This window comes from Gordionus sp. m RMFG-2023, chromosome 2 (assembly GCF_954871325.1).
Source record: "Gordionus sp. m RMFG-2023 chromosome 2, tfGorSpeb1-WG-v2, whole genome shotgun sequence".
NCBI classification, from domain to species: Eukaryota; Metazoa; Nematomorpha; class Gordioida; order Chordodea; family Parachordodidae; genus Gordionus; species Gordionus sp. m RMFG-2023.
The window spans coordinates 32,188,125-32,205,836 of record NC_088776.1 but is presented as its reverse complement, the minus strand read 5'-3'; the positions used below and the strand labels follow the sequence as shown (position 1 = coordinate 32,205,836).

The window sequence follows — 17,712 nt, the reverse complement described above, 5'->3', positions numbered from 1 at the left end:
AACAATTTCTACTTCTCATATAAAAACTTTGGTTTACCAAACGCAATTATAAAACTATTCCCATTCCCTTTCCAATCTTAACACTCCTCTATCGTGAATCACATTTTTCTCAATTACTTTAAAAAAAACAAAACTTTAATACAAAATTTTCCCTTTTTCAAAAATCTAATTCAATTCTTATTCGCTTACGGCCTTTATTCACATTTTACCTGTATGTTAGAAATATTATTAATATCAACTTTAAAAAAGTAAATGATCTTACACAATTCTTTGATGCTTTATATATAATATATATCAATTAAGTTTACCTTAAATCATTTTATATATCTTATTATTTTTTCCTTTTTACAAAAAACTTTTTTTTTAAAAAAAAGTATAAAAAAAACTCATACTTGCTCCAGCTTTCGTGACGAATAAACTTCAAAATTTTACTCCCCTTCCCCCAATACATTTACAAAAGAATAATATTTCGATACAGGTTTTTGAATATATAATTTTTTTTTCTTTCATTACTCGAGTCTTAGATTTCATTACGTTTCTAAAAAAACAACATATTCTTCAAAATAAATATAAGATGCATATTTGCTAGTGCTGTAAACATTGAGTTCGCGTTCAACGTTAAAATAAAAGGAACGCGTTCACGTTCGTTCAAAATTTTATGATAAATTTTTTTTAAAATTTAATTTAATATAAATAAGTGACTTATATTTTTTAACACAATATATTAGTCATGTTAAAAAATATTATAATTTTATTTTGATAATATTTATGATAAAAAGATATTTTTTTTATAAATATTGCTTATTTTTTCATCAGATAGGAACGCTTGGCAGTTAATATGGCATTAGATATACTAAAAATGCGTTTTACAGGGGCAGATGAGGGGATTGCTGTATTACACTTAATAAACAACTTTTTTAACGAGGGGTCTTTATTAAAAACATTTGTTTTGTCCTTTGCTTCAAAAAATTGCGATAAGTTATCCTCCTCCAATTCATCCTCTACTTCCTAGTTATATATTAAATATTTTTATAAAAATATTAAATTTATCATTTATCATTTATAAAATTTTTATATTGTAAATAAAAACCCAAGGTATAGTAGATTCAAGGAAATGATTTTTATATTAAAACTTTTATATATTTATCTCTATATATAAATTTATACTTCAAATTGTGTTTAACAAATAAAATATAAAATCCTTGATTAAAATAATAGTGATTAGATTATAATTTTAAAAAATCACATTAAAATAAATTCTAAATAATATCAACCATTTTCTATCCATGTATATAATATATAAAATTTAATGATTTATACTTAGAACAATCAAAAAAAAATTATTAACTGGCTACTTAGTTATATTAATAAAATAATTAATATTAACAAAAGTCGTTTTAAATTGGAACTTGAAGATTTTGAAACTGATATATTACTTTTTGGGCACATTTTACATTTGGTAAGATTGAATTAGTTCCTTCAATATAGGATGTTACTGTTGTAATATATTTATCATATTTGGGCCATGATAATGTTAATTCATCTGATTTTTTTTCAGAAACAGATGATGATAAAATAATAATATCCATGCTTATGCGAATCTATTAAAATATAAACAATAATATTCAAATTAATAAACTATAATTGGCTTGTTAAAAAACTGAAATATGAAAAAAAGCTAATTAAAAAATATAAAAAAATTCGGATTAATAAATTAAAAATAAAGTGTTTTTAAAATTGGATGACGTTTTATGCGAATGTGTTCGTCAAAAAAGTAAGAACGCCGTTCATTATTTTTTTCAAAAAAAAAGAACATTGTTAACGAATGCGTTCGTCAGCACTAATATTTGCGAATACTATAAGATTTAATTAATTTGCGAAAGTATATATTTACATAAAAATTAACTTCAATAATGATAAAAAGATACCCGTTTAGATATCACCTATTGAGAAACAATACATATTGGAGAATATTGCCCTTTCATCTCCGTCCCCCACTTCCTGACCTCAACCGCCCTGGTTCGATCTCCCTTCTCAGCTGGTCAACATGTCTATTTCCCATCCGGAAATCTGATGCAGCATAACATTCTACCTATTTTTTCGATCACCACTACCCAGATCACATGGGGCTATTTACCCCAGCCTAAACCTCTCATATCAACACGTTGGTACACACTGGGATACTCAACCGACTTCCACAACACATTGAGCCATTTCCTCAGCAAAAAAATAAAACTCCCATATCACACGCTGGTACTCATCAACTGCCCTCCATACCACATATTGGGCAATTTTTTTCAACCGGCCACCAAAATCCATTGAGCCATTTTCCTCAACCGACCCACAAATACACATTGGGCCATTTCCTCAGAAAAACTTCCAAATCACACGCTGGTACTCCTCAACCAGCCCCTCAAACACCATAGGCCATTCTCACGGCCACCCTATGCTGATATGCTTACTAGTACAAAACGTCGAAGTATGACCATTATGGCCATACTCAAAACAATTAATATCCCTACAGTCTTCGGCGCTCTGCCCACTTATCACACATCTATAACACATAATTTTTCTATTCCTCGACCCTTCAGATGCAACCCGATATATCTCCATTCTTCCCTCCTATCTTAACGATTCCCAACATTACTTGCCCACCCCAGCAACATCTCCTGCACAGTCAAACACGTTACCCTTCCATATCTATCCTCCTCACCGTTGTGCCCTTTAATCACCAACGTCCACCCTTTCCTAATACTCCTATTCTGCCGAAATATAAACTTCCCAACTAAATCAGCAATATCACCAATGGCCCCAGCATATTATACTGTATCTCCACATATTTAATTAATTTAATACTTCATTTGACTAACAAAAATAATTAAATAAAATGAATGAGAAAAAAAAATTTCGCTTTAGTTTATCTCTAAATTAATCAATATATACCAAATATTCTAACAAAAAAACGATATAACTCAAAATATTATCTATAAAAAAATAATAATTAACTAAAAATATTTTAACAATTTGCAACTTAAACAATATGAAATAATTAATAAAATCCACACAGAAATGATGCAACAGTACATAAAACACCTTATTACCAACTTTACAATTTTTCACTATCACTTACAATAACCACAGTACTCCACCGTATCCCCTCCCCCCCTAAAAAAAACTATATTACTCAACAGAACCCATGTGCCTTCAACAAATATTTCACACCACGGAATTCCCCTGTGCCTTTAACAACAATTATTTCACTCTACAGAATTTTCCCTGTGCCTTTTATAACAATATTTAACTCCACAGAACTTCCCCTGTGCCTTTCACAACTATTTCACTTCACGACTAACCCACTGTGCCCTTAACAAATGTTAAGTTTTTTTTAAACCTAAATAAATATAAGAATAAAATTTTACTTTGGTCACGGCACCGAATATTGCTTGTGCCACTAGAATAACTCCAATACATTAAATAATAATTTTTATTATATTGAAATAAAAAAAAGAAAAAAAACATTCTGCCTAAAAAACGGCCTTTTTATATCTTATAATTAAATAAATAAAAAATGATTCTCTAAAATAAAAACAATATGTCTCATCCTGAGTCTTACAATCCAAAGTCAAAAAAACTTACAGATGTTACAAAGCATATTATTGCCCGTAATAAAAAAATTATAGTAAAGATAAAATATACACAACAAAATAAAGAAAACACCAATTATAACAACATACTTTAATATCACTTACTAGTTTTTTCATAAAAATTACCCAAATAAATTTTATTCAAATTTATTAATTTCTATTATTTTTTTAAAAAAATAAATTTTTGTAAATAATGAAAAATGATTTAGAACATATTTTATTTTTACACTAAAAATAGCTTGTTATTTTTTTCTTCAAAATTTATTTACTTAGATTTTCGACATAGCATATATAAAAAAAATTATTAAAAATGATAGTTTATATAAATTATTTACAAAGTAACTTTCAATGTATTAAGTTTTTGAGATTTAACTATAACTAGTAACATTTGAAATAATGTAACTAGTTACCTATCAAAGATATAACTAGTAACTTTTAACAACATGAATTTTTTGCAATAATGACTATAATAAAAATTTTTGAGAAAAAAAGTGAAAAACCAAAATTAATATAATCCGATCTGCAAATGCATAAATTTATGGGAGGAAAAGTTAAATACCCCCCCCCCCCCCCCCATGAAAATATTATATATGCTTATCTATAGATTAGAATTAGAGACAAATTATCTGAATATTTATAATTTTTATTAGATTAATTGACACAATATTATAGCTTAAATTAAGTTGATGGAAGCTTAGGATTTCTTTATATAAAATTAAGCTAATTCCGTACTTTTAAAGCTAAATATAATAAAATTTTCTTGGATAATTTGGTCAAATTTGTAATGTCCAAAAGTAATGAGAAAAAATTTGATATTTTAATAAAGAATGTCTCAACATATTATCAATGCCAAACTATATTAAAATTATTTTTTCAGAAAAATATGACATTAGAACGGATTAATTATTTGAAGTGGTAAAATTCACCAGAAATAAAAATTTATTGTACTTAACTCATGAGAAAAGTTGATTAAATTTTTACATAATTTATATTCCCAATTTATTCACTTTAATAAATTTTTCAGATTAGGGACCTCTTTTGTCTATAGATTTATTAGAAGCTGAGTTAATGATCAGGCACTACAGACCTACGAAAAATAAACTAGGTGAAAATTAACTGGATTGTATTTATACGTGTATCATGTTGATATATTATATGAGATTTATTAAATTTTGCTATATCTTTCGAATAAAACTCCGATAAATAGCAGTCTTAGTTTATCTCAAAAACTAAATATTATAAATTGTTTAAGCTATGATAAAAATATGAAGGCCTGATATTTGCGTGCACTATTGTAACAAATATAAATTGCATTTTATGACATTTAATGAGAATTGAATAATTTACATTAAAAAAATAATTATTAATCATTATCAATAATTGCCCGATGACAATTTACATAAATTATATTTAGATTAAACCATAAAATGAAATATTATCATTTTCATTTAATAAATCAGGTAGAATTTAAATATCGTTGAACATCATTGCTGTTTCTAATATATATCTTGTAATAGATTTATCAAGCATAATAATTAGGTGAAACCAAAAGGTCGGCCAAAATTTCGAGCTCCTCATCGGTAAATTTAGCCCTGTGGTCTTGATGCCAATTATCTTGATGAGTCCTTTTAAAGTTAGCCATTGTTTGGCGTATAAGTTGAGAGTTGGAAGTTTGGGCTCCAGTTCCAATTTTACCCAGTTTTTTGGAGAAACTGGTGTGAGATAAATGTGATAACTTGACTAGAATAGAAGGCAATGCCGGTGGGATATCGTATGGGAACGCTTCTACAATGGCACAAAGCCCCAATATGCCGGCTGACCTAAAGTTGTAATTGATTTTATTTTCAATAGGACTTTCAATTTGATTTAATTCAATGTCGTTAGTTGGTGATAGTAATTGTACAACTTGAGATAACAAATGTGGTGGATCGTAATAGCAGTTAGGGACGGAATAAAAAACATTTTGATCTTGATTCACTTTAAATGAGAGGGAAAATATTAATTATAATAACTAATGATAAGTATAAAGAAATCAAATTAGACATGATTATGCTAAAATAAATAGCATTTAATTTATATAAGCCTAGAAAATGATTTTTGATTATACCTCTTTTTTCCTTATTAAGTTCATTGGCATCCAAATCTATCAAATCGGTCAATGTCCTTACTAAAGCTTGCACGTCTTCAACATTATTGAAGGGTAAGTACTTGCATCTCAATAGACCAGATAATGTATCCCGGGCTCGTTCCCTGACCTCCAAAGCAGGGTCTGCTAGCCCTGCTAAACAAAATCGAAAAGCAGCTGTGGCATTATTATTATTAGTTTGAAGAGAATTTAAAGGAGAGTTTGTATAATTAGGGGATTTAAAAAGAGAATCGCAAAAGATAGAAGCCCCGAGGTAAGAAAGTGCGGATGCGCGCGCTTTACGTAATGGACATTGAATAAAATGAGCTGCGAGTGAGCATAAGATACCTGTTTTGAATATATAAATCATTTTAGTATAGGCAAATAAACATAGCGTTAACCGCAATAATATTTACAAAAGTAAATATATTGATAATTACGTATTTCCGATAATATAATAACTTTTTCTAAATTTATTAAATCATTCTGATAAAAGTAATTATTATTCTTAAAAAAAATTCTTTATATAAGAGAAAGATTTTAAAACATAACGAATTAAATTCCCGGGAATTATTTATTTAATTAATTTTAGTATAGAAAAGGCTTCTAAGCATTGGAAAACAAGATTATTTATATATTAATATATATTTTCTCAGCTGATTAAGGCAATATTGTATTATAATAAATAAAATATTTAGTTAAAACTGTGTTTGTAGATCGTTCTACTCAGGGCGACTCTAAAATGGCTTATAGATTTTTTTCGGAAATCACGAGGTACCTTGAACAGAACGGTTAACAAAGACAACAATAGAAAAATCAGATGAATTTTGGGGAGTTTAATGAATTGGCTAAAAGTCATATAATTATAATTAGACACATTAGAATATGATAAAAACAAGAAGAAGCCATGGCAACCACTGCAAGATATTAATTCTTAAAGTATTTCAAAAAGTTAATTATTTAAATATAAAAATATTCATAATATATAAAATTAAAATCAATCAATAGAGGAAGGATGAGGGCTTCAACTCAGGTTTTCAACTATGTGGATATGACTGTCCGTTTATGATATATTTAGATTTCTTAATTTTCAGGAACTGACATAACATGATTATACACAATTATCTAAAACTTAATGCTGTAAATTTAGTGCTGTACTAAAATCAAATGCATTCAACATTCATTAAAAATACATAAATAAAATTAATATAATCTTTATACTATGTTACTTTAATACAGCTTTTTCTACTTTATTTTACTACCTTAAAGAAATAAATATTATTTTTACTACTTTAAAATAATTAATAGTATTTTTAATATGTTAAATGCGAAAAGCAAATATATTATTGCTTATATTTTTTGATAAATATGAAAATTACGTTTAAAAAATAAGTTTTTTAAAATTTTTAGGGGCTGGGCCAGATAGCTTGTACAAAATATATTCAATGGGATGGGTAAAAATAATTATGGGCCTTGTCAAAAAACCCGATAGAATACATGAACCGAACCGGCTCGTCTTAATGACTACAGCTATTAAGCTATTATTTATATTGGCTAAAGTAGGCTAAATTTTGGAAAGTCGGCTAAGCTTGGCCGTTTATAGCTATTGATACTGTTTATAATCATCTAGTTATTTCAATGCCTGAAAATTAAAATACATTAGCAGCAAATAGTAATATCTTCATGGATAAATAATAGTTAGCTTAATTAATTAAATATTGTATATAGATAGATATTAAATTAAAAAATAAATCAATTATCCTGTAGTGGTTGAAATAGATTTTAATTGGTTTTTACCTTATTTAATATATCTAATTTATTGAAACCAAATATAATTCATTTTTTAGGTCAAATTTATATTCCTAATTATTCAGATTTACAAAATTCCCGTGAATTTTAGCTGTTATTACTATTTGCATCTATTCATAAAAATTTAAGCAATATATTTGTGTAAAAATCTTATTTCGGTGATATATATTGATATGATAATATATACATATTGAATATATTTATCATCATCACTATTTTCATCGGTCGATAAATAGGTGCGAGAAGAAACACATCGAGAGACAAATATGTGTGCGGCGGCCATTTCCTTGGCAGAGAGAGGATCTCTACTCTCGATTCTTTTTTCCAAGTAGAACAAACAAGGCAAAAAATGCGCCATCTCAGGAATTATTAAAGGGTGTGCCGATCTTTGAAGGAGAGAATTGAGAAGTTTTAGGAAGGTTTTGAAAGAATTTTCTGATTTTTCGGCGTTTTGGGAAGAATAGGAAGATTTAAGGATTTTCGATCGTTCGAAATTTAGGTAAGTATAGGATGATTTAGGAAACTTTTCCGTCATTGTATGAATAAGATCGTTTATATAGTATTCTGTAGGGTCTCTTACCGAAAAAGGATTTTCAGTATGATCAAGCAAAGGTGGACTAAGGTCTGATATCTGTGAAATTTGAGATATTTTCTTAGTAGTTTGGCTATTATCAAATTCAGAAGAGAGTTGTGCCTTATTATCTTCATCATAATCCACCTCCAAAGTTGAAATTTGATCCTTATTAGATTGATTAGGTTCGCGAGAGAGCGTCTGCAAGTGTAATACTATGTTTGGCACGATTGTGTCACGAAAAAAATCAGAAAAAGATGGACCACCTGTATAAGAGTTTGAAATAATTAAGAATAAAATGTTATTTAAAATTATGAGGTTTAAAATTAAGGTTTTATAGATAAAAATTGGGCCATATCTTAAAATTTTTCAAAACAGTTAAGAATAATATAGCAATTATCATTTTAAATTTGTACCACTTAAATTTTTTAAATAAATTAATGATCATTAGGGCTGTGTCGATATTAAATATCGGTTTGGATCGGCACCGATATTTGGCGTTTTCCAAAAATAACGGATCGGGACGATACTGTAAAACCCGATCTATTTTTACTTTTCTTTTTTTTATTTTATGTATATTTATTTGACATTAATAATATTTTCTAAATAATTTTTTTTAAACAATGCAAATGCACAATATCCCTTAAATTTTATTAAATAGATTTATAGTATTTTAAAAGTTTTTTTTATAAAAATAGAAAGGAACACCCAAAGTTTAGTGTTGTTAAACGGCTCGTTTTAGCCGATTTTTACAAACGGATAACTCAATATTTCATCCAGAAAAATATTACGCAAGCCTGAAGATTTTGCTCATAGAAGGAACAAAGGTCTAGGCATATATTATCGAAATCTTGAGGCTTAGGCAATATTTTTCTGGCTAAAATATTGAGTTGGTTAATTTTAAAAAATCAGCTCGAAACGAGGCGTTTAACAACAATACCAAAGTTTTATTTATTTTAAATCTTTTTAAATAACAACGCCAATTTTATTATTTATAATTTAATATTTACAAATTTCTAACTAAATTTATTAAATTAAAATAATTATTAAAATTTATAAGTTTTTTGGAAGAAAGGCCTCTCTTTTTATTCTTATATTCTACTTCTTTCTTTGCTATACTCATTAATAAACATATATATGGCTAGGGTGTAGTTCCACATAGCCTCATATCTGGGTTACAAGGCTTGTTGGTTTCCTTGAGAAAAAAATCGGCATAATTATATGAAGGATGGGCCTTTATATAATTCATGTACGCTCACCTTTGGGCGGGTCTATGACCAACGTTCAAATAAAGAATTTATACTTTAAATAAGAACTTTTTAAATATGGTATTTGAATTATGGAAATATTTTACAAAAGACAAAGATAATTTTGCAAAATGCGTTTTCTGCGGAATTCTAATTTCATACTACCAATATAAACTTTTTTAAATTATTGTAGAAATAAAAAAATAAAATTAAATGCATAATTCGATTTTTTGCATAAAAAATATCGATTTCTTAATTACATTTGGTTCAAAGGGAGGTGGCGAAAAATCATAAATATCGGATCGGTATCGGATCGAGTTTGAACCAATATCGGATTGGATCGGTGAAAAATATGTAGCTCGGCACAGCCCTAATGATCATTTATATATTTTATTTTTTAAAACAGAATTTAAATAAAATTTATATCGATATTCACATTTACATCATTAAACTGCAAATTTAATAGATTCTAAATGAATTTATAATAACCAAGAAATTAATAAAATTTTAGTACATAAGCTAAAATATTTATTTAAATTTTTTTAAATAGTCTAATGATAGCTATTTATAATTAAATTCAATTAAATTAGAAACATTGTACGGAACGTTTTGAGGAAAATTATGGAATAAGAAAGGAATAGGAGTTTAAAAACGTTCGTGAAAGAGACAAGAGTATAAAATTTTTGATTTAAATTATTACATAATTATAAATATAATCTAAAATGGTTCATAAATAAATAAATTAAGTTTAACAAATTTATTGCCCATTAATAAAATAAATATTATATGATAAAAGTTTTAAATTTCGGTGAAAAAGTATTTTTCAACAGTCATATATAACACTCCAGTATACATAGAGACATATTATTATGTCCGGAATGAGAAACAACCAGAGGAAAGGCTGGATCTAATGTTGATTTGTTGTTTTATGTTAAACTAAAAAAAAGAGATAAATTATGTTAATAAAAATATTATTAATTTTTGTCTGCCAGTACATACTTTTTTGCCATTAATTTAAGAAACTATTCTTTTATTATGTAGTTTTAAAAAAATTATCGTTAGATATTTTGGGGGTAGTCACCATTATAATAATGATTAAGGTAATGCTAATTTTTCAAGATTAAAATTTATAAAATAAAAAGTTTCATATAACAAGCAGTCATGGTTACTATATTAATGAATGATATACCGTTAACGTTAGTGCCATAGGGATCTGCGAATATAAAGGGAAGGGCTAAAAGTCCTCCTATGGCGATTTGCAAATTTTTAGATCTCCCATTGAAATAAAAATCAGTTCCTTTGTCAGAATCATCCTTGGTCCCGACAAAAAACGTGTAAATATGACGTGCTAGTTTATCGTGCAATTTTCCTATTCTCCAATGAAATCTGTCAAGGGCTTCTATAGTTAATTTGAGAGTCAGGCTAACGTTAAGAGTAGACCAATGGTCCCTTTCTTTCTCAGCCTTTTCATTTTCGACGCATCTTTTCGTCTCTTGAGGAGGTTTAAAAAAAAATTGATAATAACAATTTAATAAAATACAGTTTGTATATATTTATTAACATGACTAAAAATTATAGTTGCATAAACATATCAATATAAAATTATTATCAAAGGCAACAGTGACCCCTATACCCTTCGGAAACTACCGAAGAAAAACATCCCTTGATCTCAATGACATATCATTTTAAAAATCTTCTCCCCACCGCAAATTTTCCCCTTCATTTACAACCCCACAATACGTTATAAAAATGTTAATATTTAAACATCGTGCCCACAAAACTAAAAATTTTAGAATAAAAACCTTTTCTCTTTCTATTAAAGGTTAGTTATTAATTTATATATGATAAATATGTTTTAACCAATGAAGAGGATATAATAATAATTGATACTGTGAGTAAACAAAAAAACTTCCATAGGTGAATACAATTATTTAATATAAAAAAATATTTGGAATTGAGTATATTTTATTATAAAATTACATAACAAAAAAAGTAATAATATTATATTTTCTTACTAAAATGCTTTTAAAAAATTTAAAATAAAAATTAAATAAAAGTACTTTCCTAAATGACGCAACCGCGTCAAAAATTCGGGGAAAATCAAAATGCCCATTACCTTCCTAAGATTTTACCGACCGGGTGGCGTTGGTCCTTTCCCTTGAATATGGGGCACCCTGCGTGCCTTTACATAAAATCATTAATTAAAATCAAGTAAATGAGTCAAGAGTGGAAAAAATAAAAATATATTTAGAAAACTTTCTTCAACACCATCTAATGGAAAGAAGGAACAACATTTTGCTACCAAATGTTCCAACAACCAGTGTAAATGATTTGGGTCCCTATTTATGCAAACGTATGCTAAGGAGGAGCGCCAAAATTTGTAGTTCTCGGGAGTCAATGCCTTTAAAATAGCACCGTCTATAAAGGGACGATACATCAAAAAAAACTCAACACTATGTTGCATCGGCCAATACTTGCTGGCCCGAATCCAACCGGCAAAAATTTCAGCTGCTATACAATGAAGGCTTAAAGGTTTGGAGTTTATTGGTGCTTTGACAAAATATTATTTGTGATATAGAATAAATTTGCAATAAGATATAGCTTATGAAAATAAAAAGTTTTTCGTTTTAATAAAAATTTTGTTAAGAAGAGTAAATCAATTTTTTTTAAATTAAATTTTAAGACTTGTGAAAAAATTTCTTTCATTTTTACCTTTCTATTAAAATTTACTTTTAGCATCCCAAAGCCGTTCCTCTAGGTAATCCATGTAAACGCGGGTTAGTATTGGACCGTTATTACGGAAAAGGCCCTTAAAAAAATTAACTCGTAATAAATCGAATTCAATATCAGTGTCTTCAGATGCCGCCATTTTAGATAAAAATCCGTCGATCAAAGGTCGAGAACAAGTGGTCTCATAAACTATCCTATGGATTTCCAGCGCACATTCTGTTTTGAAATATTTGTGTCGTAAACATTATAAAAATAAAGGTATGTTGTGATTTAGCATTTTTCTTTTTTGCTAAGTGGTCACCCGGGTAGGCCAATTTGCCTTCTAATTCCCTTTCTCCATTTTCCATGGTCCTGAACATCGCCACTGAACCGTAAAAATAAAGAAAATATTGCTGGAGCAAAATCTTTCTCAAATTAGGATTATTTTAAAGATGTTATGTTAATAAATAGGAAAACATTGGCACTAAAAAAATAGTAAGATTATTAAGGGATCAACAAAACCAAGTTGAAATGTACTTTATTATTCAAATATTACTCACCTTTCCTCTTATGGTGAATTGAACTCTTGATATAATCATTACCAACATTTACGTGTTTATTAAATGCTAATAAATTGTCATTAGAACTGACGCTATTTATAAGATTTTGAGAATAGGCACATTCGAAATAAGGTCGGACAAATCCACTTGAGTTTTCTCGTTGGTAATTTGGTCCGAACGATCCATAGTCTATGAGGTTAAGTAGAAGAGGTAGCTCGCTGGAGTGAAATAAAGGGTTATTTGGGCTGGTGTAGCCAATATAACGTTTGTGAATGAAAATCTGGTATCGTATAAAATATTGTTCAAATTAGACAAGTAAAATTTATGTAATGTATTATAAAATATGAAAAGCCTAGACAAAAATAAAAAGCAATTCTTTAACAAAAGAAAGTAGTAGCTTCAATAAGAAAAGTAATTATAATTTAATATTGTAATACAAATATCTAAATAAAATAATGCAATACATTTTTTTAAAAGATGGAGAAATATATATCATTTTTTAAATTGTGCATTCTAAAAGTAATATTAAATTAAGACTAAATTATTAAATATATAAATATACCTGATCGTTGACTAAATTCATATTAACAGTCCTTTGAAGGGAAGAGTCCTTGTTAGAATTCTTATTGTTAACCTTCTCTAAATTTTTAGAGTTTATATCGACCATATCTAAGTCAAGATTATGAGGTATTTCAGAATCCGCATATAGTTTATTATTCTTATAGGAGTAACGATTTACGCTGTCCAAATCGATCATCTTTTCCCTAAAATGACTACATTGTATCATATTCGCCTCAGTTTTAAGTTGATTAATTTGAACATTTACAGATCCTGTATTTTCTACCATTTTTGTCTGTTTGATTTTCCCGTTTTCTTCTACAAAAAAATTTTCACTAATAATATTTATGGATGACGATAAAAGGCATGCTCTTTTGGAATATTCGGGATATTTTTTGAGGAGCTTCAAAAAACCGACACAATTTCCCAAATACAATAAGCGAACTAATGGTGAATCATCTACGGGCCCCAAAGGCGTAAGCGTAGCAGAAAAAAATTGGCGTGTTAAATCAGGTGTCAACGGCGTTTCATGAAAAAAGATGACGTCCCCCAACATATGAATGGCTACGAAAAGGTAGCGCCAATTTTGTCGAGCCAACGATGGAAGCGCGATATTTAAAAGGTAATTTTGTAGAGCGGTTAGATAGGAGCACGCTGGAAGGTGTGAGGAAGAGATGCGACGGTAATGATACTGTAGAAAAAAATTTAAAAATTATAAAGGAAAGTTTGGTAATTTATTTTTATTCAAAGTTAATTGGTAATATTTTCTGAACCTTTACAATTATTACGTAAGGATCAATTATATCATTTCTAGGATAGTATAATTCAGAGTTCCAAAAAATAACAATGTGTTTATTGAAAAAAGCAAAAATATAATTTAGCATTTTTTACCATTTATAGAAGAAAATTTAAAGTAAAAAGAAATTTACAGCCTTCTTTTTTCTTTCGGATTGGAAGTTTGTAGATGTATTTTTTTTAAAATTTATGAAGGTTTATTATTTTTGAATATCGGCTACTGGTTTCGGTGTATCTGGTATAATTCGATCTCAATAATATCTTGACAATAATTTAGTTTTTGCTGGATACGGAAAAAATGGAAATTTGAATAATCAGGTATAGACACTCATTAAATTCATGCATATTATATTATGTACAATTATTTATTAATGTTTTTTAGATTTCATAATAATCAATCCACATTATTTGTATCACATTTTTTAAAGTATGATAAAAGTTTATTTTTTATAATAATGATAGAATTTTTTTTTATATTTATTTCGTTTATTTAATTTTAGTGTATTTACATTCTTCGTTCAATCTTGAATTTTGCTATCAATTATAGAAAGTTAAGTGTTTTACTAATTAGTGTTGCGTAATCTGCTAATCTTATCAGAATCCAAAACGGCTTAGCTGAAAAATCGGCTAAAACTAATTAGTCAAAAATTAGGCATGGGCTTATTGTTATGTTACATAATAAATAAAAATAATTATAAACAAATATTTTAACAAATATAAGTAAATAATAATTAAGGCCAGGCTTATCCTACGCACTGACGGACGATTAGCCGCTCCTTAGCCGATACCTAATTTGTTTTAGCAGATTTTTCAGCTAAGCCTAATTGGGTTTCGAAATTTTTAAGATTGTGCGATACTATTATTAATAATCTTTTTATTTATACTGTTTAAAGTAGTGAAGGTCAACGGTCCGGTTTTTGTTGAGGACCGTGGTTCGGACCGGTCTTTTTATTTTTTACGACCCGGACCGGTCTTTTATTAATATTTAAGTTTACTTTACTATTCAATTAATATAATTTTTTTGTATATTTTATTTTATGATATTTTTCTAGAGGAGTTATTTTAGATTTTTTGATTTTTTAAATTTTTTTTACATTATGAAAACCATAAGTTTGTCCAAGAAACATTTTACTTATAGTGCTAATAAAAAACATAGAATATGTGTTCACTGTAATACCAAATTTAACATATCGTCAGCAACAAGTAACAAAATAATTGTTTATAATTTTTTAAGCAATAAATTAATCAAAATAAGCAGTATTATTATTAAAATATTTTGCTTATTATTTATATATCTATTTTTTCTTAAGAAACTGTCTGAATAATTAATTGTCAAAATAATTTAACCTTATTCTTAATAAAATAATTAGGTACCTTAAGCAGACATTTGATAAAACATAAAATTTATACTTCTAATAATGAAAATGGAAATATCTCAAAAACACAATCTACTCTTAATTTAAATATGCCCTCCACAAGTACAAAATCACTTTCTTCAATACCATTGGATAAATTCCAAACAGATCATATGAACCAACTCATTATAAAATGGGTAATAATGGACTCTCTACCAATGAAGACTTTTGAAAGTTAAGGTCTTCATAATTTAATCAAATATTTAAACTCAACTGCTACAATTTGGTCAAAAAAAGTTAAAAATTTTTATACAGCTAATTTTGAGAAACTAAGAAATTCTCTAAAAGATATTTTAAATAAAAATAATTCTTTAATAAGCTTTACCACAGATATGTGGAGCAATATAAATAAAATTTCATTTATAGTCATTACTGCACATTATATTGATTTTTCTTTTACATTAAAAAATATTTTACTTGATATAAATTATATCCCATTTCCTCATACTACTGAAGAAATATCCTTAGCTATAAAAGAAGTAATTGATGTATATCAATTGGAGGAGAATATACTGGCCTGTACTACAGATAATGCCAATAATTTCCTAAAAAGCATGGATATTTTGCAGAATATTTATAAGGAACAAAAATTTAAAGGCTTTAGATGCTGTGCCCATATTCTAAACCTAATATCTCAGGAAGGTTTATCATATATTACAACTATCCTAGAAAAGTGTAGAGACATAGCCTTTTCTATAAATAAATCACCCAAAATAAATCAAGCATATGTACAAATATGTGAAAATAAGGGTATTACAAAATTTAAAATCCCTTCTGATATCCCTATTAGATGGAATAGTTCCTATTTAATGATGAATACAATTTATGAGGTATTTACATTTTTATCCAATTATTTTTAAAAAATATTTAATTATTAGAACATGGATGCTATAAGTAGTTGAATTACAAACAATTTAAAGGGGTTTTCTTTACTGAGTGTGAAAAAGAAGACCTTAAAGAGGCTGTAGATTTTCTAAGGCCCTTCTATAAAACCACACTTGATTTATCAGGATCCAAATATCCTACATTTGGGATTTCCATGTTATATATGGAGAATATAAATAATGAAATTTTAAATAATATAAAAAAGGATAATAACAATACAAGAAAAGAAATTCTTAATAACATGCTGGTTAAAATGCAGAGATATCTCAAAGAATTATTTTGCTATGAATCATATGTCTCAACATTATTTGATCCGAGATTAAAACAAGTTTACATGCCTAATACTCTTAATAGAATTGAGTATATGACCAAATTTTCAAAATATTTAAGGAAAATAGAAAATAAAAAAAATACAGGAATAACGGATTCTCAGGTATATTTTTAATATTTATTTATTAAATCCTAATTTTCAAACATTTGTGCCAGGAGGAAATCAATGAATTTAGTTTTTTAGAAAGAATTTTATCCCAAGAAAGAAATTCAGAAGGGGATTATATATCGGCAGAAATCATTGAAGAAAATATATCAGAACTTCATAACTATTTGAATGAACCTCTTGTTTCATTAAAGGATGACATATTAGTATGGTGGAAAGCCAATAGTGAAAGGTCTTTTATATTTTTTAAATAGTCAATATAGTTTATTATATAGATTTCCAGTCCTCTCATTAGCAGCTAGAAATTTTGCAATTCAAGCAACATCTGTCCCCTGTGAACAAATATTTTCGAAAGCAGGAGATCTTGTCACTAAAAAAAGGAATAGGCTTTCAAACAAAACAATACAAGCTTTGATGTGTATGGGCTCTTGGTTAAAGAATGGAATATATCTATCGCCTCCATTAAGTCCCTCTTCTAATTCCTTCCAAGGAAGTTCTACAAACAAAGACATTAGCATTTATTTAAATTAAATATTTGTATTAATTATTATATTATACATAATTAATTTTATATTGTTTATATAATACTCTTATATTTATTTTAAAAAAAATATGTACCACGGTCTGGATCAATCTTTTTTAAGGACCGTGGTCCGGTCCGGTCCGAGGGTATCGGTCCAGTCCGGACCGTGACCTTCACTAGTTTAAAGAAACCTTAATGTATTTAGACGTAATTGATTTTTGAACCGCAATTTAAAATCAAATATTTAAGACTCACTCTAAGGCGTGACTTTATTTTTATTTCGCTTTTAACTGGTTTCTGTTTACTGACTGTAAAAACTGATTGTGTTTATAAATACTAATCAAACGTTACATACTACTGCAAGATATTCAGTGCTTCTATACTTCATTCTAGCATGATGGCAATTTTTATTTATTTTGCCAATAATGAGTTTTA

The 17,712-nt window shown here is 27.7% G+C and overlaps 1 protein-coding gene across 2 annotated transcripts in view; it reads right to left on the bottom strand.

Moving 5' to 3' along the window:
• Positions 1 to 5,004: 5,004 nt before the first annotated feature.
• LOC135924983 (uncharacterized) overlaps positions 5,005 to 17,712 on the bottom strand; it is a 53,351-nt gene continuing 40,643 nt past the window's right edge. The window contains exons 15-22 of one of the 2 annotated variants that reach the window (XM_065460113.1): positions 13,228 to 13,914; positions 12,666 to 12,945; positions 12,127 to 12,342; positions 11,653 to 11,946; positions 10,586 to 10,888; positions 7,792 to 8,415; positions 5,752 to 6,117; positions 5,005 to 5,621 (exon numbers count right to left, since the gene is read on the bottom strand). In XM_065460113.1, coding sequence (XP_065316185.1) covers positions 5,167 to 5,621; positions 5,752 to 6,117; positions 7,792 to 8,415; positions 10,586 to 10,888; positions 11,653 to 11,946; positions 12,127 to 12,342; positions 12,666 to 12,945; positions 13,228 to 13,914 — 3,225 coding nt within the window. In that variant the 3' untranslated portion in view covers positions 5,005 to 5,166. Of the gene's footprint in view, positions 5,622 to 5,751; positions 6,118 to 7,765; positions 8,416 to 10,585; positions 10,889 to 11,652; positions 11,947 to 12,126; positions 12,343 to 12,665; positions 12,946 to 13,227; positions 13,915 to 17,712 lie in introns of those variants that run through there. The other variant, XM_065460114.1, reaches the window with a different exon arrangement.